General features: G+C 39.3%; 1 protein-coding gene and 1 long non-coding RNA gene across 2 annotated transcripts; both read left to right on the plus strand.

The window, feature by feature from the left end:
- Positions 1-1,354: 1,354 nt before the first annotated feature.
- On the plus strand, positions 1,355-21,182 carry HHLA2 (HERV-H LTR-associating 2; the record flags this gene model as incomplete). Its single annotated transcript, XM_007099174.2, is given in 9 exon segments — positions 1,355-1,415; positions 16,530-16,699; positions 16,702-16,750; positions 16,753-16,869; positions 17,790-18,035; positions 18,038-18,052; positions 20,411-20,467; positions 20,725-21,024; positions 21,154-21,182. Coding segments are annotated over 9 exon segments (1,044 nt in total), but the record flags the coding sequence as incomplete, so codon positions are not given.
- Positions 21,183-21,193: 11 nt separating this feature from the next.
- LOC122230629 lies at positions 21,194-27,314 on the plus strand. The gene is made up of 3 exons (XR_006207635.1): positions 21,194-21,284; positions 25,691-25,752; positions 26,632-27,314. It is a non-coding gene; the product is annotated as an uncharacterized LOC122230629 (long non-coding RNA).
- Positions 27,315-27,537: the final 223 nt, after the last annotated feature.

The raw sequence follows: 27,537 nt of genomic DNA on the forward strand, positions 1-27,537 counted from the left end.
AGCTGCAATCCTTCTAATATGGTAGAATGGTCTCTAAAAACTTAACACTGCAATCTTCCAGGACATCTTCTACCTGATGATATAGCTACTTCACAGAAGATTGTTTAGGCTCCAAACCAATGTTCTAAATAAGGAACTATTGAGGTGCCTGGGTGGTTCTGTTGGTTAAGCTTCTGACTCTTGGTTTCAGCTCAGGTCATGATCTCATAGTTTGTGAGTTTGAGCCCTGCATCGGGCTCTCCGCTGTCAGCACAGAGCCCGCTTTGGATCCTCTGTTCCCCACTCTCTCTGCTCCTACCCCACTTGTGCTCTCTCTGCCTCTCTCAAAATAAATAATTAAATTTAAAAAAATAAATAAGGAATTATCTCCCCATAGTTAGAATATGTGATCTAGGAACCACGGACTGAGGAGAGAGTGAGGTGTCTAATAATTATAACAAAGCTACTCTCAATTTTTACTCACTGTGGATTTTAGTGTCCTTCATCTTTGTACTTGAGGGCTCGATGCAGTGGTACTTCTGAATTAGAAACTAAGACTGGTCATTGCGTTCTTCATGCCAGGAGAAAATGGCAGAAAAGTGGGATACTATATAGCTAGGGTGACTAACCATGCCTAGTAAGAATACTATGATTACTGCTGTGCAGTTAGGGGTCCACTAAGTTCCTATCATATTCCTCCTTTCTTTTATGTTCTTGGTGGAAAAGGTTAGTGGGAGACCATTGTCCCTATGTAGGTAAGACCACTAAGAATGGAAGCCATTCAAGAATCAAGGTTCAGGCTACCCATCAGGGACATAGCTAAGAGACTAGCAGAAGGCAAGGAGATCACAGAATGGGCATAAATACCAGCTCTGGCTTCAGGAGAAGTGGCAGATAGAAAGAATATGGCCTGTTTCCTTGATTGTTGTGACATGACTTAGAAAAAAGCATCTTCTATCCATATTGTGTGTAAAGTGTGTTGTTGATGGTTAAGTATTCCTTTTGGACTATAGACTGAAGCAGAATTTGAGGGGGGATAAATATTATCCAAAGTAGAACTCCTCAAAGTGGGGAACTGCAGGCTGGTGCCAGTGTTTGAACTGTTTATTATTGGTTCATGATGCAAGAAGTATAGAAATAGAGTTTTTAAAATTACTCTGTTACATTGCTCTCAAGGTTTCTGTGCCTACTGTATATAATAATAAAAAAAATCAAGTGCTTCATTTTATGTTTAATTTCATTTATCTAGCAATTCATCTTTATTGCATTTTCCCAGTGAATTTGTCCATGACAGATTAGAAACAAAAATTTACTGTTCCTTTACTATAGATGGTTTGAGAAATGCTGATCTTGTTGAGCAGTGTCCTTGTGAAATCTATTATTACTCCTGGATGCAGCAGCTTGTGTAACTTGGACTGCTTCCCACAGAGAAGGAGGTAAGTAAGCTTGCCATTATTCAGAGAGTATTTGGGTGTTGGTACGTGAAGGCAGCTTTGGTTGTATGGAGATGTGTATGTGTGTTGGGCAGCCAAAGGTACATGTATAGAAATATACCAATGAGCTGACTGTACATCTTATTTTCTGTTGCTCTCTCTCCCTACCATAGCTGGCTTTTCCAAGAGTAGAAGTATGTAACCAATTCTTGGTCTCCGCAGTTCGGAAAGTAGAACTATCATATAGTTAGGTGGAAGTTGATTGGAACTGAGTCACTGTGTAACAGAACCCAAGAACCCAAGAACCGAACCCAGGCTTCCTGCTGTCAACTTTCCCAGCATTGTCTGGGCCTTTGGTGTTTTGAAGCTTGGAGATTCGTCCTTCAGTTCTGGAGTTCCCCAATGTCCTTCTATTACATTTCCTTCTTGCTTAAGTCTTAAATCTATTGCTTGTCACTACAGAAGGCCTTGCAGTTTTAAAGGCATTTGATAAATATTGCCAAATTGCTTTCCAGAAAGTTAAGTTGTAGATCAGTGTGTACCATCGCCAATGATATGTCTCTAAGCATCTTTTCCAGGACTGAATATTAAATGTATGTGTGTGTGTGTGTGTGTGTGTGTGTGTGTGTGTGTGTGTTGTGTAGCTATTCGTCTCTCTATCTAATCTTTGTCATTCTGCTAGGTTAGAAATGAAAACTTATTTAACATTTTTTTCATATCTTTGAATATTATTGAAGGTAAATTTTGGGGAGATTAGGTGTCAGACACTTTTATATGCAAGTTATAGAAACCAGATTCAGATTAACTCAGGCAAAAAAAGAGATTTGGTTAGCACACATGAAATGGAAAGATACTGGGGTAGTCTATAGACTTGAATTAAAAAGTGTGAGAACCAAGGCCATGAGGACATGCTTATTGGCTAGCACTTCTCTCTGCTCTGGTGTACTCACCTGCTTGTTATTATACTCTCACCCTCAGCCTCTCTATGCACCCGCCACCCCCACCCTCCCAGTCCACACCCCATCCCCCCACATTGACTGATTTCTTTCTGTCAAATGGTTCTTTTCATGTGGCAGGAGTTTATTGCTGTCAGTAGTTCCACATTCTCCCAGTATGGAAGCATTAGTGGAAAAAGATCTTCTCATTTAAATTTCAGAAGTGCTTTGACCTTTCTTGGATCCCTTGTCCCCTCTTTGAATGGGTCACCAGGATTTGCCATGCCTGGATTATTAGCCTATCCTTGGTTGGAATGGTAGAGTAGGACGTTGTGGCCAACACAGATTAGCAGCGCCGCTCCCCTCCAGAACAAAATGAAGTGGTGAAGAAGCATTCCTCTGAAGGCAGGGTATAGCTGGGCAGACAGAAATGTTCCCTACACATTTAGCAGAAGTTCTTGATTTTGAGGAGATTGATTACATGTTGATATGTAATGTTTAATAAAGACTAAGACAGCAATGGTATATAATTTATCATCCAACGTGGGACACTATGAAAGAAGCTACTACTAATCATTAACAGAATGCACAGTTAATCCTATTTGGAGAGCTGAGCAAGTGGAAGCAGAGAGGGCACTTGGAATTACTACACTAACTTCTTTCCTAAACTAAACATGGTTTTACAATCACTGTTGACCACTTGCTAAGAGAAAACAACTTCCTGCAATCATGGCCAAAACTGAAATGGTCAAGATTCAAAAAGGCTAAAGCTACACTGGAGGGAACCATTTGCTCCTTGATAGCTCATTCTCTGGGGAATAACCTAGGGGTCGTGAATCACTGATGTCACTTGTAAAGTTTCATAGTAGAGTAGTGGTTAATGGAAGGCCTCAAAGTCATGAGCCTGATGTAGTTTAAAGTCCTGGCTTTTCCATTCACTAACTGATGTTGAACAAGTTATTTAACCTCTCTAAACCTCAGTGTCTTCATCTTAAGATGGAAATTACAATACCTCATATGATTGTGTTTAGATTTACAATGTGTATAACATTACTATATGCTTACTAGCACTGTGATGTTAGCTGCTAATATTACCAAAAGAAGTAACAAATGCAGAAGAGAGAAAACTATAGTTTATTTTGTCTTAGCAGATAGGACCTCCTAGTAAACTTTGGTCATAAGGGTTCTTTTATCCATCTTTATTTATTTACATAATCTTCTCTTCTGACTTGCCAATTCTCCTCACCCAAGATCCCCACAAATGTAGACAACATCCTATTTTATGGCAAGAGAGGAGTAGCTGAATGTCCCCATGTGGTTTAAGAATGTCTTTGGGTTTGTCACTTGTGTCACGGGGGTTTTTCAAAAATGATTTCAGTATTGGTAAGGGGAATCTGGTTCGCAGGATTTTTATTTTTTATTTTTTTTAAGTTTTTAAAAATATTTTATTTTATATTTGTGTGTGAGAGAGAGACAGAGAGAAAGCACAAGCAGGGGAGGGGCAGAGAAATGGAGACAGAATATGAAGCAGGTTCCAGGCTCGCTGTCAGCACAGAGCCTGATGCCAGGCTCAAACTCATGAGCAGTGAGCTCATGACCTGAACTGATGTTGCACACTTAACCAACTGAGCTACCCATGTACCTCACAGGACTTTTAAAGTCAGTATGCAGTGAGAAGGAATAGCAGTAGATATGGTCCCAGATACAGATCATGAGGTAAATGTGTTGGGAATTAGGGTCACAAGTAGCGGTAACAAGAGGGTCAAGGAATGCTGTTCAGTTTGTAGGCATGGGGAAAGATAGAAGCAGAGCTGGGCTGGGTCAGGAGAAGGGTTAAGGTCTAGAGAAAGATAAGAGGGGACAGAATTGAGACAGGAAGGAATTACCAGAAGATAGGTTGATAGAGGGGAGAGCAGATGAGAGAATGCATATTTCTCAAAGAAGGTAGCGGCTTCTCATCCTTACTCTCCGAAGATCAGCTAATGCAAGGAGAAACAGTCTACATTGCACAGTAAATTGTGCTGGGCCTGGATCTCACTGCCTTAGATGAGATCATGAACAAAGATGCCTCCTATCAGCACTGGTTAGTGTCTGTCTGTCTCCTGCCCCCTCCCCTCCCTCTCACACTTTCCCTTTCTCCCTCCTGGAATGTTTCAGTGTTTTTATTGAGCCTAGAAAACCCCCAGGAGAACCTCTAGCTATAGAAACAAGTAGAACTGAGCAGAGGCTGCCTTGCCAGGTGCATCTGGGCAGCTTGATCTGTGAGTGGCCCATTATACCCCTGTGTATGAATGAGCCACTCATTTACTCTGCTCTTTAAAGGTCTACAGACCAACTTAAAACTTTTATATTGTCTCTTCTCTAGTCTTAACTTTATAAATTCAACATTAAGCTTATGATGTTGAAGTATACATCATTGCATTATGACTTGTCAAATTCATTCATTCTACCAATATGCAAATCCTAGTTATATACTATGACATTACTTTACTACTTGATAGCCGTATTTTCAAAGGCCTTTTGAAAACAAGTGTTTACTCTTTTCTTTTCTTTGAAAGAAATAAGGACAAACAGGGACCCTGGAGAGTAAAAGCTAGCCAAACCCTTTTCTAGGTGTATAATAGAAAACCCCCATAGAAAAGCTACTACTTCAGCTGAGCATCAGTATTTTCCATTTAATGTTGACACTAAAAAGAAAGGACTTTTAAGGTTAATGTGGTTCTGCGGTTAGAAACTTCTTCCTACAGAAAACTTAAAGCACACTAAACTTCCTACAAACGTCTAGTAGCTCATCACTGATGCTTGCTTTAGCTTCAAGATTAAAAGTGGTTTTGCCACCATTAGCAAGCAAATGAATCTCTAACTCGACCCTGTTAAAATAGGGCACCACTTCTGTCAATATTTTGTTATAGTAGGAAGAGAGACTATTTTTTTTCATTGATTTATTTATGTAGACAAAAATGGCACCTACTTCCTGTGTTAGTAGCTCTTCATCAGGGGAAAGAAGATATTTTTATTTTGTGTCACCTTGGGACATTTGGAAACACTTGAAGGCCCAAGTCACAGCAGTTTAAATATATTACTTAATTAGCAGGAAGTCTAAAGGTACAGGATCCAGAACAGGCTGGACTCAACCGTGTCATTACAAACTCTATTTTTTTTTTTCTGTCTTTCTGTCATCTCTGTGATCCTTGTTATGTTGACTTTTTAATCTTCTCATTTGTTTCTTCATGTCTGGGAGGTGGCTTTTGCAGATGCAGCATGAAATCAGTGCTCAGAAAGTAGAAGGAAGGGGTTGCCCTGAAAGTCTGTCCTTGTAACTATCCCTCTTACACAGACACAAAAGTTGCCACAGAAGTCCTCCCAATAGACTCCTGTTTATGGTCCATTGTCCAAAACAGTGTGGAAAAAAAAATTTTTTTCTGCAGTTTGATTTCAGTAGTTCCTTTTAGAGACAGAGAAGTACAAGGGGCTTGGCCACACTTTCCTATTTCCATTAGGCTCAGAGTTAGAAGGAGGGAAAGGCAGATGTACAGGCATTATAATTGGGTTTCCAGACTCAAGAGGTGTGGAAACATGGTTAGTTGCTGGGCTCTCCATTTCCAGGAAAGTTGGGAAGTTCTGATTGGGTTCCAGCTCTTTGCAGTGGTCACTACCCCAGCTTCTCCTTCCCCAAATGTGGAGGACTCCCCCTCCTGCACTGAGCCAGTGTGGCCATCTCATTTACCCTTTCTGGACCTTCTGTGTTCTGTTAGCTAGAGGTGGTCACGTCTTGCCCAGGGCTGGCCAGAGAAGGAGTTCTGCTAGCAAAGAAAAAGGGAAATGGTGCCAGTGTCTGTCACGGTGTCCCTTTCACATTTTCTCTATTTCACACTATTTAGTTTGCTTTTAAATGGTTTCCTGCCACATTTACTTCATTGATGCTTACAGGCTGGCTCCTTTTATTTATCTGCTACAATTCCACTGGTGGGATCTTTCTGAAAGACAAATCTGACTTCATCATTAGGTTTCTATTTCCTTACTGTGGCTTACAAGAGTGGTTATGATCTGGCCTTTGCACACACCTTTCCAGCATTTTTCCTTCCACACGGCCTGCTTTGTTATTGTGTTCTCTTGTGGCTGTATCTTTGTTCTATTGTCTGCCTAGAAAATATCTTCCCTCCTCACTTCCCTCTACTCCTTCTCACAGGACAGCTTCTTCTTGCCCTTCAAAACTTAATGCTTTGGGAAGCTTTCCTTAACACCCTGCCCTCACTAAGCTCAAGAACTTTCTTCTGTCCTTCTGTAGCACCTCAGAGAGTTCTTATTGCTGCCTGTATCTCTGTATTATGATTTATTTGTTTATATAATCCATCTATCTTTGGTACCAGATTGAGCTTTGTGACATTAGGGACTGTCTGACTCATCCCTGAATAGCCTGTGACCCATAGGAGATGCTCAAATTGTAGGTTTTCAATGGCAGAAAAGACAGTTAAGCTTGGTGGACAACAGAGTGGGGGGAACAGTACAAAGGATGATCTAATCCTGTTTCCTAGGAGGTCGGGATAAATTTGAGGTATCTCATTTTCTCTTGTTTCTCAGAGCTTTAACATTGTCAGACACTAGGAATGGATTGGGAGTAGAACATAGGGACGGAGCAACAGAGTTTTACGAACAAGGGTTTATTTGGCGGAATGAACTCTGAACTATATAGAAAACTCACCGATAAAAAGCCAATTTCACAACCACTGTACTTTGCGAATGACCCACTAAACTGTGTATGTAGACCTAGGCCCTGGTCCTCCCTGTCTTGTGCACCAGCTAGTTGAGTTAGCTACATCTTTAAATTCTAAGGACTGATAGCCGGTAATTCAGGTGCACATAGGCAGTCCTTTATAAAGCATCACTTGATAAAAGTCCTAAGCAATCTACACAGCTAGGAATAAATCTTGTAAGGATTGTTTTGCCTAATCGTTTTTACACCAAATCCTTGATTCTAATATTCCGTTACAGGTCACTCAACCCCAGTACCTTGATATGTAGGGACAAGAAAGTTTCTTTACTTCTGGATTTGAAAGGAAAACATGGGGATTGAGTCAAAATGGCTAATCTCATACTGAGAATGATGAATATTGAATATGTCACTTACCATACAATAGACATTTAAGTATAGCAACCGTGACCACTGTAGGATGGAATTATGATACCAGAATTGGGTGATAAACCTAAACCAACCTTAGGAAGGAGGGATCCTTTGACCCCACCCCCACCCCCCCACCCCCCAACCCTCCTAGGTACTACTGCTGCCTCTGTGTTACAGATTCTTTGTCTCACATTGTCTGTGGGGATTGGACACCAGAGTCATGTCATTACTTTCCTTAAAATCCTTACATCTGACACAATCAGGCCCCGTAGTTGGTCTAGTTAAAAAAACAAACAATTAAAACCAAAAAAAAAAAAAAAGTTCAGTATCCAAATGATATATTTTTAATGTTTTAAAAATTGAAATAACAGGTGTCCATCTACTTTCTAGTTTTGTTTTGTTTTGAGTGGAGGGGGTCAAGGCCTTGTTCTGCGTGTGGAGCACTGTGTGATTTTCTGGGTTACCTTTCTTCCACAAACTTAGTAGGGCACCATCTAGTATTTCCAATTATCATTTCTTGAAAATGGCCAAAGAACTTTGTACTCAGATTGTTACAGAAGAGTTCAGCTCCTTCTGGATCTTTACAGTTTGACTATTGTGTCTCCAGCACCTAATCTGATAGCAGAATTTTCTTCTCTCCTATTTTGTGACTTGCTTTTATTTAGCCTTTTCGCAGAGGGTTCATCTTCTTCAGCTTAGCTCTTGGAGAAACCCTGGGTTTGTCTTGTCCTTGCATTTAATCAATTAACATTTAAATTATTTAGTGATGATAATGCACTGAACTGGCAGGAGGAGAAGTGTACAGAAACAGCAGACTGGCTTCTCTGGGGCATTTGGCATGCCACGGCCATCTATCTGTGTGTTTTATAGAGGGAGAGCTGACTGTTTTCAAGCAGTCCTTGGCCTTACATCTGCACATGTTCAAAACTCACTTCACTTAATGCAGTCTCATTCAACTGTTTACTACCTTTGTGTGCTCAACAAAATGCCCGCCAGTCTGTCTTTTCAACCCTGGCATTTTCTTTTGTCTATTGAGTGGCTTTGCAGCATTCTTGCTTTAAAAGAAAAAGAAAACAAAAACAACAACAACAAAAAACAACACTCTGTCCAGCTATATTCTTTCTTATATAGAGCACTATTGAGGAGGATTATATAATCAACCCTTTTGGCAGGAGGAAGCATTTTGTGATAGGAGTCTGAAGTGGAGAATGGCCCTTGGAGGCATAGTACTGCCCCTCCCATTCACGTTCTTTGTCTCAGGCTCTGCTTCCAGGGGACCAACCCCGCCAGAGATGGGGATTTGTGGAGTGTTTCCAGGAGGAAAGTGTGAAGAAGTGTGGGAGCAGGATGGGGCAGGAAAAGGAGCTGAGCAGGGATGTGGCTTCAGGTGAAGGCTCAGCCTCATTTGCTGGGAGGCTCTGGACCACAGAATGTTTCTTGCCTTGAAGCCACCACTGGGGCAGGGAGTAGGGAAAGAATGTAACTCCCAGAACCACAGATTTCATCACCTGAGGGCAATCCTCTGAAGAAGGTGGCAGTAGCTGAGCAATGTGTGCATGAAACCTGAACTAGAAGTGATCATAGGGGATCTGGGCAGGAGATTAATGGTCTGCTAATATACAAAATATCCGATATTAAATGTGTGGCATTTCTAAAATAGTGACTTAAAAAATTTTTTTTAAGGTTTATTTTTGAGAGAGGGAGACACAGAGAGCGTGAGTGAGGGAGGAGCAGAGGGAGACACAGAATCTGAAGCAGACTCCAGGCTCCGAGCTGTCAGCACAGAGTTGGACGCAGGGCTCTAACTCACAAACAGTGAGATCATGACCTGAGCCGAAGTCAGATGCCCAACAGACTGAGCCACCCAGGTGCCCCCAAATAGCAACTTTTATTGGACCCGAGTTATGAACCTTCCTAGGTTTTCTTGGCTTTACCTATTTTCTGGGCTCTCCACTCATTGCACAAAGAGAGCCTCCACTCTAACATCACTGCCCCATTTCTAAATGTCAGCAGCTGTATCTACCTTCCCGGGGGAAGGCTAACTTCTGTATGCCCACCACTGTACCCACCACAGTGGGAGTTTCAACAACCACAGTCCAGACGTGAGTCTCCAGGGGAAACTCACAGAAGCTGCGGTTTCCCCTGCCCTGTGTTCCCAGACTCAGTGAGGTATGACGTCTGGCTTCCTTAGTGGCTGTCCTGAGGGACCAGGTGCACAACCAGAAGGAACATGGGAGTGAAAACCTCATGGGAAAACCCATAAGTGAGTTCCTTTTCTTCTTCTTCTCTGATGGATTGTTCTGAGGTGCTGTGATTCTGTAGAGGATGCCTGGAGATTGTCCCTTGTGACTGAGCAAGTGGCTCTGTTTTCTGTTCTCAAGCTGTGGTCAGCAAGACAAGACAAGCAAGACAACTGTCACCCCCTATCTACCTTCCCTTCTTTCTAGTTTCACCTCCCTTTTCCTTCAGTCTTCCTGGCCTGCCACTGCCCCTCCACACCTCCCCCCAAATGTACTAGTGTGCACCTTAACCCAGTTACAGAGACCTACTCCTCCATCCACAAAAACAACAAAACAGAAACCTAAACAGAGCCTGAAACCAAGCACCCCTAGAGATTCAGTTTCAACCCAATGTATCCTCAAGGGGTGGATTTTCATTGTAAAACATCAGGGGAGGTTTTTTTGAGTAAAGAGTGGGTAATGCTAAAATTGTTCTTTTGTTCTTGGTTCCATCTTAACAAAGTCAATCCTATTAAAATCTAAGTGGATGCTAAGGAGAAATCCCTAGGATGCTACAAAGAGTTTCTTTTTGTTATGACTTTCATAAATTGGCTCAGAGCCAAGAGCACTTTGAAGAGGCATTGAATTTAAAACCAATGCTGAGGAGTCTGTAGCACCCTGGAAGCGGCTTTTCCTGAAGGAATTTGTGAAGGGAACTGGCACAATGCAAGGGATGTAAAACATTCCTGTTTTTCAAAAAAAAAAAAAAAGAGCATTGGCTTGCCATGTGGCTCAGGTCCTATTTAGGCCAGCAGTTATGAGGCCAGGACTGGTCTTGAGTGTTACTGATGTGCAGGCTAGAGAGTCTTGAGTGTTACTGATGTGCAGGCTAGAGAGTCTGGCCTGAACACAAGTGAAGTTTGTCATTGTTGTCACAGTGCTGATGGCTGCAGTCAGTGTGGTCTGTAGCTGTCAAGATGGGTACAGGGGTAGTCGCTCCATTCTCTTTGTTTTATGCTTGTAGAATGGCTTCAATTTTCTCTTCTGTCTGATTAGTCTTAGCATCTGGATTTCTTTTTGCCATGTTCCATTACAGAGGCTGCCTCTTTTTGCCATTCTCCCCCACATCTGGAATCCAGCCAAAACGTACCAGAACAAGATGCTTCTAACATTTGAGCCCTTTTGTAAGGATGCTGATTGCAACTTGGGTGACTTCAGTTTAATCCAAGGTGGAAGATTTCTGCTGCTTTTGGGGAAGGAAATAAATGTCTAAAAATAAAACTTGGGCATAAAAATAGGGCCAGATACTCATTAACTCCCTCACTTAGCTGAATGCTGAAATTATTTCAACAGAGCTAAATCAAGCATTTGTGTAGAAGGGGTTGAGTATGTTTTCTTTTTTTATTCATAGTACTTTATCTTAATGATAAATGGGTTACTGTCATTGTCATTTTATGCAAAAAGCATGAATTTAATAATTTTCAAGAGCCTAATTCTCAGCTCATGCTGACCCTTGAAGTGGAGGATTAGTGTTCACAGGGTTTTGAGAATGTATGTTGTGGGCTCTTATGGAAGAGGCTGGAGGGGCAGGCAGGGCTAGGAGCCAGAGTACACAAGGCTTGGTGGGCTAGGGTTAAAAATTTGGATCCAAGTATGGCGGGAAGCCACTGGAGAGATTTGATTAGGAGGATATCATAGAATGATTTATATTTTAAAAATATGACTCTTGGCTGCTGCATTGACAGTGGATTGTAAGGAGTAACCAGGCAGATATTTTAGATATCCAGGTAAGAGAGGATAGTGACTTTGGAAGAGCTAGTAATAGCAGAGTTGGGTAAGTGCACAGATAATGGAGATTTATCGAATCCAATAGCAAAAAAAAACAACAACAACAAAAACCAAAAACCAAAAAACAAACAAAAAAACAAGACTGGCAGCACTTTTGGGTAATTTTGTTGTCTTGTTCGGGCTGAGGCAGGGAGCAATGGTAAAGGGAATGAGGCAAAAGTCAAGGGCTCATGTTGATTCTGTGCTGCCTATAAGTCATCTGTCAAATGGGCAGCTGAATATATGACCTTGATTCAGTAGATGAGTTTGAAAATCCTTCACATACAGATGACATTCAGAGCCATGGAATAGAAGAACTCACCTAGGGAGAGAGTGTAGAGAAAGTATAAGACTTGAGAACTTTCCATATTTTCACATAAATTGGGAAAGCAGAGGAGGAGGAGCAGTGAGGAAGGAAGAACCAGGAAAAAGAGTTGGGCTGGAAACAAGCAAAGAATCTTCCAGGAGGGAGGTAACTGCCAATTATGTTGAATGCTGCTCTAAGATTGGATAAGATGAGGACAAATTATATCCACTGTTTTTGGCAACATGGAAGCCTTTGGAGACACTGGTAGGGGCAGTTTATGGCATGTCACACAGACAGAGGCCAGAGTGGATTGAGGAGAGACAGTAAAGGGGAAATGAGGGTGGCTCTTTAAACAGTTATTTCAAGAAGTTAATAAGAGCTAAGAAATAGGTAGGTAGCTAATCAAGAGCCAGAGGAGAATACAATGGTCTTTTTTAATGTTCTTACGATAGAGCTTATTGGGGTATTTATACTCATGGTATTGATCTAATGAAGAGAGAGAACCTAATGATACAGTAAAGGAGGGGATATAATTGTAGGGACAAATTTCTTGAATGTAAAAAAATATGAGATACAGAGCAAAAGTGAAGGCTTTGGCTTTGTATAAGAGGAGAAGGGGGGACAGAAAGAGAAGACACAGCTCTTAATGGGTTGGTTGAATTGATGTAGGGGGTGAGGGAGTATCCATAATAAATTATAATTCACGAAGCCAGAGCATCAGCTGAAAGAGACATGGGAAAAAGGGATGTTGGAAATTTCCAGAAAAGGTAGCAAATATTGGAGTCATTATAAAGAATGAGAAAGTGAATCCAAAGAGAGTGGACATAGAATGTCCCAAAGTTACATTAAGCAAGGTGGATTTGAGTTAATTATTACTTGGAAAGCAATAATTCTTAATTCTTTTTTTTTAAGTAGCCTATAAAGGTAAAAAATATTATTACATATTTACATATGCTCATGCAGAAAATGAGTTTAGTGATTACTTGTAATCTTAGTATTCAGAAATAATCATTGTGCTACATCTTTTCATACATTATACATGCAAATATATCTACAGGAAAAATATACAAAGGCCTTCTTTTCTTTTTTTTTTTTTTTTAATGTTTATTCATTTTGAGAGAGACAGACAGCAGGAGAGGAGCAGAGAGAGAGAGATAATACCAAGCAGGCTCTGCACTGTCAGCACAGAGCCCCACCTGGGGCTTCATGCAGGGCTTGAACTCATGAACTGTGAGATCATGAGCTGGGGAAATCAAGAATCAGACGCTTAACTGACTGACCCACCCAGGTCCCCTAAAGGTCTTATTTTCATAACTAATTCTATTTTACAAGTTTTTGCTTTGCCAAACATCTTATCTATTGCTCTAAGCTATTGGAGTGATAACTTTGTCATATAGTAAATATATTGTTTATTTGTATCTTAATATGTTCTTGTTGCTTTTCCAATTTTTATTTAGATCTATCTATATAAAAATTGTATAGTCCTGTTAAAAAAAGGCCCACATCTTAGTCTGTATATATGATTATTTTATTCTAGAATTTAAAATGCAAAGATGAAACTATAAATTATTCTATCAGGTTTTATTTTGATGTGATGAAGGAGTCAAATTATTTTTTAATTTATTTTGAGAGAGAGAGTGAGAGAACACACACAAGCAGGGGAGGGGCAGAGAGGAGAGACAGAATCCCAAGCAGGCTCTGTGCCATCAGCACACAGCCCCATGCAGGGCTCAAACCCACAAATCTGTAAGATCATGACCTGAGCTGAGATCAAGAGTTGGACACCCAACCGACTGTACCACCCAGGTACCCCTGAATTGTATTTTTTAGAATAGTTTTAATTATTCTTTTTTTAAAACAAAGTTTACTTATTTTTGAGAGAGAGAGAGAGAGGGAGAGAGAAAGCAGGGGAGGGGCAGAGAGAGGGAGACACAGAATCTGAAGCAGGCTCCAGGCTTTGAGCTTTCAGCACAGAGTCCAAAGCGGGGTGAGTCCAACTCACCAGCGGTGATCATGACCTGGGCTGAAGTCGGACACCTAACTGAGTGAGCCACCCAGGTTCCCCTAGAATAGTTTTAATTATTCTTAAAGCTCATACCCTAGAACAAATTTATGACACAGCTTTTTTAATAGTATGACTCCCAAATGATTTCTTTAAAATTTTCCTTTAGAGGTTTTTTAAAACTAATTATATGCTATTCTTTAAACAAGCTATTTTTTAAAGAGTAAAAATGATCTATAATCCTATCACCAGAGAAAATCAGTTATATTTTACTTACTTGAATTATATTGTATGTAAACACTTTGCCATCTATATTTTCTTGTGTTTTGTACTTTTTGAAACATTCATTGTAAACCATGATTTTAATGACTGCCTTATGATCTATACTATTATTATAAGAATGTTTCTAGATTTTGTTTTGTTTTCGTGTGTTATTATATTTTATTTTATTATTATTTTTTCTTTTTTTAATGTTTATTTTTGAAAGAGAGAGAGGGAGGCACAGAATCTGAAGCAGGCTCCAGGCTTTGAGCTGTTAGCACAGAGCCTGATTGCATGGTTCGAACTCATGAGTGGTGAGATCATGACCTGAGCCAAAGTCAGACCCTTAACTGACTGAGCCACACAGGCACCCCTGTTTTTGTATGTGATTATAAACAATACCATAGTTAACATCATTGGCATTAATGCTTAACTGAATTTGTTTTTAGCATTTTTACTGTAAAAGCAATGCATATCCATGTAGAAAGCTTTAAACATAACAAAAACTGTTATCCAGAGAACCACTGTTGACCATATACCAAATCTTTATTCACTCAACGGCCATTTCTCAGTGCCTACTATATGGTAGGCACTGCTTTAGATGTGATATCTGCTCTGCAGAGTTAACATCCTAGTGTGTATTTAGTGACAAGTCTGTCTCCTATGTGCAGAAATGGGTGTGCTTTTAAAAAGGGATTATGCTACTTACAAGTTACATTGTAATCTGATTTTTCTCCTACAAAATTAGGAACTTCTTTCCACACCATTGAACCAACTATTACAATATCATCTTTAATGGCTGCAGAAGACTGATTTGTATGGATGTACCGTAGTTTATTTAACTGATCTCCGATAGTCAGACGCCTTCTTTTCCTATTCCTGCTGGCATTTGAAATCCCTAACATGCATATTTTGCTTGTCTTTGATAGTGTAATTAGTATGACCTCCATGAGACATGAAGGCACAGGCAGTGCTCTCTGTCATCCTCATCCTTGTACCACCTCTAAGTGGATTTCACGGTGAGTTCCTTTACAATGTAACCAAGTGTTAGTTATTTGTACAACTAGATAGGAACGTGAGCACACAATGCAAGGTGATGGTTTCCTCTGTTGCCATAGCGTTGTGAACCTTTCTAAAAGATCACTTAAAGAGAAATAGGAAACAGACTGGAGATCCTGGATGAAGATTAAAAATGATATTTTCTCCTGTCTACTCTAAGGCTTTTTCTGTTATCTGCTACCAGATATAAAATCACTAGAAAGGCAAGTTTGATTGACTGATGATTGATTTTTTTTTTCAAGGGTAAGCTTGGTACTTAGCACTTAACAGCAGGCATTATCCACTTTTCTTGGTCCTGTCATGGGCATTTTTAAATTATCCAGTGAAATATTAGAGGTGTTTAGTAGAACAATTTGGGAGGTTGACATAAACCACTCCTTTTCTTTCCCATCTTTCCATGTCTTTCTCTCAGCATAATACCACCACATCCCTCTAGCTCTTTGTACAGAAATAAACTAAATCTGAGGGAGAGAAGTGGGACATAGCAGAGTAGAAGGAGCCCCAGGGAAGGCAGAGGAAAAAGACTGTGACAAGGCCACATGAGCACTCAATTCTCCTGTCTTGGGTAGTCTTGGCCAAGGTCCAAAGGAGTTTACTCCATTGTCTTTACAGCCCTAATTTCCTAAAATCCATAGATAGGGTACACGATCTACCTACAATGTTTTGTGAATTAGTCAAAGAAGCTGGATGCTACCTTCAACGATTATGAAATGGCTAAATATATTTTCTTTACGAAAACCTTGCTTGTTTTTCTGAATCCATCTGCTTTTCAAAGTCAACTTCTGAAATTAATAGTAAAAAACTATATGTATAAATATATAGCTCAGGATGATTGGACTTCCACATTTATATCTAGGACGCTATTCCTTAGGTACATTTCATTTGACACATATGACATCCTGAGAGGTGCCCTAAAGCCAAAATAAATGAGTCCCTTCATTTCCCCTTTTGGACCCCTCCTGCCCATGTGCTCCCTTGCTTGAGATTAAGGTCTGCATATTCCTAACAGATTTCCAAATCCAGCATTGTCTTCTACACACTCCAAATATTTCCTAATGAAACCAAGTTAAGTTTGTTCTATTTGTCTAGGGCCTGCTGACTCTAGCTAGCTGAATAAATGGTTTTGTTGTTATTGTAGTAGGTATTAGAAGTAAATGGGTTCATGAAATAAAAGTCAACAGGACTCTTGCATATATAATATACAATTGCAGAAACTCTAACACTAGCTTTGTGACTCGTTTCTAGTAATCAGACTAGCAAGGTTTTTGATGGTATTGTCTTAATTGGCAGGCTGCTGACCTAGGATAATTCTTCTAGGTGGTTCTGATATAGCCCTTGATAAGCACCCATCGCTAATTCTCCTCATAACTGCTCTTGATTTTTAGTTATATTGCTTTTGTCTTCCTCAAACCTTGATAATATTGAGGAGAAGCAAATTGCCATTGGAGGACTTGGTGAAGATGTAATTCTCCCTCGCTTATTTAAGAGTGCGCCTGAAGTAGTAGTTCATTGGAAGAATCAAGAGAGCTATGTGCACTCATACTACAAAGACCATGACTGGAAAGGCAAGATCACAGATACACAAACAGGACATCCCTCTTTCATAGTGAAATGGAAATGCCTCCTTATCATTTAGAAGATTATGCCTTCCGGATAAAGGAATTTACATATGCTATGTGGGAACAGCATCTAGAAACATAAACAAAGTGGTACTAAAGGTGGGAGGTAAGTATGCATGGAAGGTTTTATAAAACATAGCAATAATGTCATTCCATGTTTTTCTAAAATATCTCTTTCTTAATTGAATATGCTATGGACTACCTTGCAAGCCAATACAAATCTACCTCATGTTTTAAATGCATGGTATCTCATAGTATAGACATGCTATAACTGATACATCCATTCCTCTACTGGTAGATATTCCAGTGTTTTACATGACAGGTGTTGTGATGAGCGTTCTTGTATTTAATAGTGGGAAATGATTTGAAAGAAAAAGTATCAGAAAATTTTAATATATTACTTTGACCCGTTAGTCTTATTAGCATTTAATAGTATCAATCTTAATTTCTGCCCATATGCTATCTTTTAAAATGTTGAATTACTGGCTTAATTTTTGTTTTTTAAGTTTAATATTGTATGCTTTCCTCCTGTCTATATTAACTATATTTATTTATTGGGGGGAGGGGCATTTTCTAGCAGGTTGTTTTATCCAGCGCTTGTTTCTTTTCCCTCTGTCTCATTTAGCTGCTTCAGATCTTGACTCAGAAATCCAAGAATCATGTGTTAACAAAGAATCAAACAGGCTCTGGGTTATTACCTGAAGAGGGCATAGTGCTGCATGAGCTCTAGTTTATATTGGTTGCTCACTGATGTCATTAGATTTCTATCTAGAATTCTTGCTAGAGAACGAAGATTGCTAGTTGCTAAGTATCTGCACATGCTTTTTTCTTTCACTTGTAGATAACCAGACTGTATCTTAAGTTTCTACAGAGTTTTTGTTTTGTTTTTCCTTTCGTAGCTGCCAAGTTTTTCTCATAAAGCTTAGCTTTTCATTTTACGGGTATTAAAATAATAAGTGTTCTGCACAGATGACTTAAAAAGAAACTAATGCCAGTCCCTCACATGCCCTTCTTTCTCCCTCCTAGCTTTCATCACACCTGTGATAAAGTATGAAAAGAGGAACAGAGATAGCTTCTTAATATGCAGTGTGTGAAGTGTTTATCTTTATCCACTTATCACATGGAAAATGGACAATACACCCACCTCTGAAAGCAATATGGAAGAAACTGAGTCTTTGGGTTTTTATATAAATAGTATGATAAATATTACAGGATCAAATTTATCTTATGAATGTGCTACTGAAAACTCATTGCCGAAACAAACATGGACTGGGGATTGACAATGAAAGGTAGGCTCCATGGGGCTTTCTGTGTGCATGTGCTATGTCAGAGGTTGGGAGGGAATTAGGATTGATTTACAGGGAAAGAAGAGAGCACAAAAGAAAGAAAATGTATCTGCACCAGTTAGAGGACCAAAACAACAGTCCTAGGTCTGATATATACTGGCTTTGTTATCTTAAGGAACCATTTTTAGCTCTAAGCACTAGCTCCACATTGGTAAAACAGAAGTAATTCTACCTGTTAGGTGTTTGTGTTGAAGGAAAACATTTTTAAAATGGAAAGTAGCAAATATACTCATGAATATTATATTTCTCTATGATTTGTCCTCTAAATAGGATTTCCTACCTGCATTGCACCTCAAAAGATGAGAGGATACTTGCCTATTAAGTTACAATCTGTGATGGTTGCCATTCTTTCCACTAAACAAAAATTAATTAGTATTGCCTCTGTTTATTCTCTTTACATAGTATTATCCTATTAAGCTTTATCAACAGCACTATCATAGCGTGAACAGTTCTTGATACTCTTTCCTCTTATTTGAAAAAATCTAAATTTTGACCAATCTCTAAATCTACTATAATCTACTCTAATAACCTACTATTTAAGAGAAAGAGAAATTAATTTGATATTTCTTATCCAATTCTAAGGAAAAATGTTTTATATTTTAGAAGCAAAGCAAAATTTCTTTAGTAAATCTCCATTATATGGAGAAGGTAGAGGTTAGCTGCTCTCCTTTTTGGGCTTCTTTCCTGAGTCGCGTATTCTCAAAGTGCTTGCCAAGAAGACCCTGAATTATGAGTGATTCACCAACTTTACATAATTTCAGCATTGAAGGCAGGGACACCCAGTATTCACTTTTCCAGGCAGTAATGGGAATATGGAAAAGTGTTGAAAATGTTGATGTTAAATTGTAAATACTTTCTATGGAAAATTGTATTTTCTCACATTTATTCAGAATTGAGTATGCAGAAGCATCTACAGTTTCTTAAGCTCAGTGCTATTTCCTCTTGTTGAGGATTTTTTATCTGCCAAGTTTGTTGCTCTCAGACTGTGAACTTAAGAATGGGGGCTTCTGGGTGGCTCAGTCGGTTAAGCATCTAACTTCGGCTCAGGTCATGATCTCACGGTTCGTGGGTTTGAGCCCCGCATCAGGCTCTGTACTGAATGCTTGCTCAGAGCTTGGAGCCTGCTTCAGATTCTGTGTCCCCTCTCTCTGCCCCTCCCTGCTAGCACTCTGTCTTATTCTCTCAAAAATAAATGAATGTAATTTAAAAAAATTAAAAAAAAAAAAGAATGTGGACTCTTACTCATTTCTGAATCCACAGCATCTAGTAAAAACATGTAAAAATTAAACTAGGAAGACAGCATAGCAAAGGGAGCAATTAATTGTTTACTATGATTGGATATAAATGGCGTTGTTAGAGAATATATGCTTAAGGAGTTTGCATAGGGCAGAAGTTTAAAAGAAAATTAGGAATTTCCAGAGGACATAGGCATTCCAGGTTAAAAACCACAAAAGCACAAAGGAGTAAATATTGCCTGAATTTGTAGAAGTATAAGTGGTTGAGGGTAAAGCTAAAGTAGCAAGAGATAAGCCTGGAGAGGGAGGCAAAATCAGATGAAAGGCCTTGGTCTTGCTAAGTAGCTTGACCAGGGTCCCGGAGGAAGGAAGTGTGGAGCCAAAGAAGGATTTGAGGCATCAAAGAGACCCAGATTTGCATTTTAGATGGCTCACTTTGGCATCAGTCTCTTGCAGGTGGAGTGTGAAGTCTAGAGCCTAGGGAGAGAATTCATGGTAATCCACAGAGGTCAGCTACCAAACTGCAGAATAGGAAGGACAAGATGCAGCTAGATTGGAGGGGCAAACCGAGCACACCTAGCATAGTCTCTGCTCTAACAGAGCTCAGCCCAGTGGGGGCTTTACCTCCACATAGCTGGAAATATACTATTAATGTGCAGGAAAAGGGACTTTGTGCAGAAAGAGCAATTAAGAAGTGGTTGAGACCACACAAGTAACAGAGACTACTAGGGAGTAGATAGTGACAAGAGGGGAGTTCTGGGGAATACCAGCATTTTAGGTGTCAACAGAACATTGAGTTTGAAAGGCTGGTGGCAACATTCTTGAGTGCTCACTATAGGGCTATAGGAGTTGGAAACAAGGAGTGAAACCTTGCTAGCTGGCCCAGGTTTAGGTCTCCTCAAAAGTCTAAACTTAACCTTGGGAAGTGTTAAACTGTGGTAGCACAGCTTTTCTTCCAAGAAATGCATTTTCAAAGATCTTTCTCAAAGCATTTCTAAGTGTAACTTAGAAAATTCATTTGAAAATTGTATTTTCATTGATGTTTCCTTTTCTATCCTGTTATTAGATGACCTTCATAAAATGCAGGGTGAAAATGTTGCACTCTCATGTAAACTTGTGAACAGTATTTTTTTTTTTTTTTTTTTTTACTGAACCAAGATTTCTTTTTTTTTATTTAAAAAAAAAATTTTTTTTAACATTTATTTTTGAGACTTGGAGAGACAGAGTATGAACGGGGGAGGGTCAGAGAGAGAGAGGGAGACACAGAATCTGAAACAGGCTCCAGGTTCTGAGCTGTCAGCACAGAGCCCGATGCGGGGCTTGAACTCATGAACTGCGAGATCATGACCTGAGCCAAAGTCGGACGCTTAACCGACTGAGCCACCCAGGTGCCCCTGAACCAAGATTTCATAGTCACTTGGTCCAAAGTGGAAAAGGAGACCTCCTCCATCCTGGCTCACTTTCTGAGCTCCTCACAAGATAACTATCAGTGAACCCTGATTTTCATGGAACAAAGACCTATCAGTGAACCCTGACTTTCATGGAACAAAGACCTAAAAAAACAAAGTGACTTCTCTTTGACTTTGAAGGATCTTAGTCTTTCAGACAGTGGGGAATACTTAGGCAATATTTCTTCAAGCAAATATAGCTTACTCACCATCCAAATGCTGCATGTTGTAGGTAAGTTACAAGTAGGGTTGGGTAACAGATTTTGGCTATAGTAATAGAGATTGTGAATATCAAACAGGGAAATTAGGTTGGCATTTAAAGAATAATTTTGACAAGTATTCTTGAAAATGTTATCTATAGGGATACTTCTGGCCAAGATACTTCTTTAAAACTCACAAAGTCCTGCATTGAAAAAAGAATTTTTTTCTCCCAGAAGATTCCTCTTCATGGTTTCAGGGCTTCAGAAATGTAGAGGGAATTTACATGATTTGGTGAGTCTGTGGTCTTAACATCCTCAATTTCTGCTTACTACTGTGCTTAACCTGTGCTTTAGGGCCTGGAATTTGGGGAGTTGAGCCTTCAGACACAGTAAGAAGTTAGAACTGGGGCTCTGGTAGATGCAGGGGAAGCATGATCTGTGAACCTGGTGGAAACAGTCACCAAGGGACGTTGGAAGCAATAAGTGATGCCCGATTCAGCTCATTTTTTTTTACCTCTACTGATAGTTAACTGCCAAAAATATTTATGGAGAGTGGACTAGAGATATTTTAGAGTCATGGCATATGCACTCATGAAGTTGACTTTCTAGGTGGATTGGTTGATCCCCTTACCCTTAAGCTATCAACGTGATGTCGTAGGAAACCATGGCAGCTCTGTATTATGTATTAAAGATACTTGAGTCAGTTGAATATTTGTTTTAAAAACATTTATATCATTCTAGTTGTGAAAATTAGGAGGAATAACAGATTTGGAGATAAGAACACAGAGTTGTCCTTAGGTCAAGTAGTCTTCAAACAGAAGCTTCTAGACACTGAGGGACAATACTCCCTTTGTGCAGAGCTGTCATTTTGAGAACGCTGAAAAGTGGAGTGCATTTGAAGCTCCTATTTTTCTCCAAAATAAGAATGTTAGTTTTATGTAAAATACAGTTAAGCTTTCATTCTGTTTTTAAAATGTTGCCTCATTTTGGAGTGTGGGGGAAAAAACAGGAAGATATGGTCTGAAGACCACGTATGACCCATCTTTCTAATCAGAGATCTAATCTTTAGTTTACACAAAGCAAAGCATCAGGACCATTCCATCTCTGACAAAAGAAGCTTTTCAAAACCTCTCATTCCCACCCAGGAAGAGGTGTGTAATGGGAGCTACCCCCACAGGGCAAACACCACTCGTGTCCTCAACATCACTCTTTCAAGGCAACTTGGTTTTCTGTTCTCAATTGCAATTTTCTACTTGTTATCTTGCCCAGGAGATGCTGCAACATTTGAAAAGGAAGCCCAGATTTGGGGGCAGAGGGGTGATGGATCTACTCCATAAAAGTTGCATGGAATTGAATGGAATTTAATAATTCTTGCTAAATTTTGTGGAATCACTATGTGATGTTAGGCAAATTTCTTTACAGATGGGAGAAGCGAGGGTCATGAGTAAAGTAAGGCAATTCTATACCTTGCAAGATTTTCTTCAGGAGGAAAAGTGTGCATACGGAACACTTTTGAAAGTCAACATTTCTAAATTGCTCACCCTCTATATGGGTATAGAATTTCAGAATGACACAAATATATAGAGAGATTAATGTCTTAGTGATTGCAGGACATTACTTTATTAATAAAGAGTATGTTCATAAAAATAGGCATCTGTTGTATAGAGCTATTCATTTTAAAGAATAGCTATAAACATTTTTTTCCACCTTGAATTGGCCTATGTGCTCTAATGCTTGCCCCCACTCTGTGGCAGAACATAGATCACAAGATTAGCAGGTAACTTAAGGTCTCCAAGTTTCTGCCTTCTGGGTCCTACTTCTTTTAATACTAATTACAATTATAGTTCCAACAACGATGCTGAAAAAACTCTGGCTACTCCAATGATTCTGAGGGGCATCAAGCACTCTCTTGGTCACCTCTCACTCAAGACCATGGCTCCCACACCACTCTGCTCATCACCTCTGTACTTACCCCTGTTCCTCTATGCCCCTGTCTTCTCCAAGCCAAGGGTGAACTCTGCCCTCCCTTCATCCTCCAAGGAGAATGCTGGGCTGAGATTAGTCTGTAGTCATAATTATCCCTTTGTTAATTCTCTTCACAATATAAAAAATAGAAACTCACAGTGCATAATAGACTCACTGCCTTTTAAGTTTGCGGACTTTTTCTCCTCTGACACCCACTCCCTACTAAGCCCCAAATTGTTTAATATTCCTGCTTATGCAGGTTTCCCACAGTAAAGCCATTGAGACTGTGAGGTATTTATGCTCATGAATGCAGAAATAACTAGTTTTTAAAATAGTAAATGTTTCCTTTGGTAATTTTTCTTCCAGTTTATAGACTTTTTGTTTTATTTAGAACAGAGTCAAAAAGGAATTACCTGGATAATTATCCTGTCTCTGGTGCCTTTGGTTTTGCATGTTCCTTAGTAAGTCAATAAGTTGCATCCATTTCAGTGGAGATAGGTGTCTCATGGGGAATTTGGGCTTTGTTCCCTGGGTGTTCGAGTAGAGGTGTACCAAGCAGCTAACCCCACACAGCTGCTGGGCTTGTAAACAGATTTGAATCTTCTGGATATTCATTTGCAAAATTTATCAGCAACCTTTCTAAATGCTCCCACATTTCCATCTAACTATCCTACTTTTAACAAGTTTATCCTGAGTTAAATGGTCAACAATATAACAAGCTATATACACGCACATGCATTGTAGCACACTGAAAAAATTTAAATCTGGCACTAATACACAAAATGATCAAATTTATCTTGCATTGAAAAATAGCTGGAATGAAATAAACCCAGACTTTAAAATGGATGCCTTTGGAGAGAGTTTGCCCCCTCTGTCTGGACTTGCTTTAGTCCTTGTACTGTTTTCTTTTTCTTTGAGCTTTGTCTATGGTGCTACTTCTTTGTTCTTTATAGGCCATTTTATTTTAATCCTTGTTAAATGTGTAAAAAAAAAACTTTTTCTAGATTTTCTGGGACAAACCTGTGTTACTTACAGTACTTTTATTACTTATGGTAATTTAAAATTATACATTAAGATGCCATGGTCACAGGACTTCTTAGAAGACTTTGCTTTTATTGACAGAATTAGATCCAGGAAAAATTTAGATGTAGTTATTTCCACATTTTATAGACCAGGAAACTGGAATCCAAGTAGTTAGGGACATGAAACAGTTTCATGTATACCACTTACAATGACACAGCTAACTAGTGGCAGAGGTAGGTCTAGGCTCCAAGTAGCTCTCTTACTCCATAACCTTTCTGAGAAGACCGAGTGTCCTGGGAGGCTGAGATATAGCTCATGTCCCTTCCTCTGGTTGATAATTGCCTTTTGCCCCTGATGAAGTTAGGGGATTTGGTCATAGCAGACACCATTATTGAAGGTAAGGTTTTTAAGGGTGCTACTGAGCAAGAATTTCACCAAATCTACACCTTTGATTGTTTGTACTAATCCGCAGACTAGTCCTGCTTATCATTTGTTCCTCCTGTCCCTCAGCTGGCTGGAAGTAAACAAAATCGGAAATTCTGGGCAAGTCTGGTTTGTCTCCCAGAAGCAACCTCTGACCTGATACAATGATGGTTGTGACTAAATTAGGGTTCAAATTATAGAACAGAGGGACACTACATACTGTTCAAGAATGACATTTTAGTTTCTATTTTGGAAATGTGCAAAAGTCAAGTCCCAACAGAAAACACCTGGCATACCCAAAACTGTACAAAGGGGAACACAAAAGATAGTGCATTTCCCCAGAACTGGGAGCAGCTGATTTGATAGCAAATATAAGCTTGAAGGGACAAGGAGAGGGTGCAGTTCCCAAAACCCAGAAGCAGAGAGTCATGTAAAATCTGATGCCTTGTAGGGAGAATGACTTTTAGTTGAAGGACACAGACCAAGAAGACCTTACAAGGAAAGAGCTGGAAGAATAAATACGTGCGTTTGCCCTTTCCTCTCTCTGGTCTCCACCTCAACTGGAGGCCAGAGGGAAGACTTTAGAAGGAACCTACTCAGGTAAGCATCCCAAGGCAGAGACAGGAAGCTGGGTTCTGATTCTGGAGGAGCAGTCAGGAGATAAGAGCAAAAACAATGTCAGGGTATTGGCTACTTAAAAAAATAATGTTCTACAGTTCTGTAGTTAGGTAGGCTGAAAATATATTTCAAGCTGTTGCACTAATGGCCCCTAAACCTTGGTTGTAGTTTCATAGGACCATGGTTCATGTTTTTCTTCTTTAAATTCCCTTTTCTAGTACTGTTTTAAAATGTCCTTAGTCTAGGATAAGTATAAATTATCCCAGACTTTAGCGAGACACAAAAGGAAGGCCTTACAATGTTGTTGTATCCCTTTTCCTTTGCCATCGTTCTGGGTTTAACCATCATCTCTTTGGCTGTTATTTTCCATTTATAACAGTTAGTAGGAATCAGGCCAACAATCCTAAAAAGCCAGGAATTCCTGGCTTGGTTGAACAGTCTTTATCCCTGCTTTGGAGCACCTGAATCGTCCATAAGAATTTATTGCTATTTGTAGATGAAGAAGTATTTCTACACTGAATGCATTTTTAATGCTGTTTGTTGGAAGAAAGATATGAAAGGGGGAGTGACTAAGGTGAATCTAATAACGTAATTGTACCGAGGTAGGAATAAGAAAGAAGCTGAGCATTTGTAAAGAGATTTTTTTTTAATTTCTCTTTTTTCCTGTAGAAAGGTATTCTGTTTCTACTGATGAGAGAGCCAACACTGCTAATGACACAGAAGAAAACAAGGTAAAATCTTTCCTTTATCAAACCTTATAGTATAAGAATGCTACTGTGAAAAAGTGATTGGTTGACGTATCATCAGAGGGGGAAAAAGGGTGAGAGGGATCATAGGATAACTCAACAGGAAAAAAAATACAATTAGGACTTTTTCCAATGTCTATAATTAAACAGGTGCTACTTAAATAAGTGGCTGCTCTTCTCACTTCCTACTGTTATTTATAGAGATCTCCAATGGCACTATGCATATGATGATGCACCAATGTATTTATTCTTCCAATGGAAGTATGGGACTGAATAGAAGCTGAAAGAAATACAAAGCAGAGAAAACCAGATTACAGTTTCTTCCCAGATTCAGGTGGCTGGGAATCCATACTTTTCCAGCCACTTCTAGGCTCCTTGGGGACTGAATTTACTTACAAATTATCGTTTGATTGCAAATTCAGTTGTTTAAAGTGGAGTTTCAATTTTTTGCTGCTGCACACCTTTTAGGAGTCCATTAATCATAATATAAATGAGAGCAAAGAGTGAGGTAAACTCGCTTTTCTACTGGTTAAAAACTCAGGAACTAATCTAGGAGGGAGATTGAAATTGAGACTTCATAACTACTTACAACTGTCTCATGGATCCCTGATTACAGATGCAAACAATAGCTCTACAGCTCCCCTCTCCCAACAATCAAGACAAAACAGTACCATCATTAAATGCTCAAGATAAAAATGGTTATTCTGACATGAACAATGGCCACATAAAGTCCCATTTTTCTTGGTTCTAGGCCCTTTCAAAACACCCAGACAGTATAGGAAATGAAGCAGAACTGTGGTAACACATGACGAGCATCCTTAATATCCAGTGACTTCACTTACTCTTTCTTTACTGCAATTCCAGCTATGGCTCATCATGGCCCAGTAATTCTACCATTGGAAAGACTTGCAACCATTGTCTTTGACAAGATTACATTTGACAAGATTACATAGGACTCTTCAAGTCCTAACCATCACTCACTGACTCCCTACCTGCATCAAGATTATGAATGCCTGGATGCCAAGGATTCCAATTCAAACTTAGAACTTTCTCATTCATTGACATCCCTGCTGCAATCAGCCACAGTGAGACTCCCATCAAGATCTTGGAAGAAATTATCACTAAGTGTTGATTCAAAATCTGATCAACTAATGATCTGATCAACATAGAAGCAGAAATTACCTTAGTGAAAAGGTGAAAAACCAGGGCAATTGATATGCTAAGGTATTGTACTCCAGTTTTCTATGAATAGTTAATATCAGTTTAACCAACTAAATTTAGTATGATGAGTCTTAGGGACTCCAAAGTCTAAAAATGTCAGTATCTCCAAGATTGCCTAGAGCAAAGGGCCCCATCAACTCAAGAATTGACATCTCTGAGGCTGGGTTATACCTTCCAACACCAGGTTTGCATAGCTGAGTGACATTAGCTATGAAGATAATTTGATTCACTCTTCTGGCTCAGTTGTCATATTGTTAATCAGCCTTATAATAAATTTATATTTCCACATAAATTTTTACACAAAGACAATGGATAGCGCAGTTGACTTGATCGCTTCCTTTTAATTTTAATCAGTTTATAAGAAAGAAAAAAATCTAATCAGGATTTTTGTTACTTAATCAAGTTTTGACCCTATAGTTTATAGGAGAAAATCAACCTTGAATTGTATGTTAATGCTACCTGGTCCAATTTTCTCTAAGTGTTTGCTCCCATGTTATGACAGGTATTCATCATAAACTATAAAGTATTGACATCATTATAAACAAAAAC

This window comes from Panthera tigris, chromosome C2 (assembly GCF_018350195.1).
Source record: "Panthera tigris isolate Pti1 chromosome C2, P.tigris_Pti1_mat1.1, whole genome shotgun sequence".
NCBI classification, from domain to species: domain Eukaryota; kingdom Metazoa; phylum Chordata; class Mammalia; order Carnivora; family Felidae; genus Panthera; species Panthera tigris.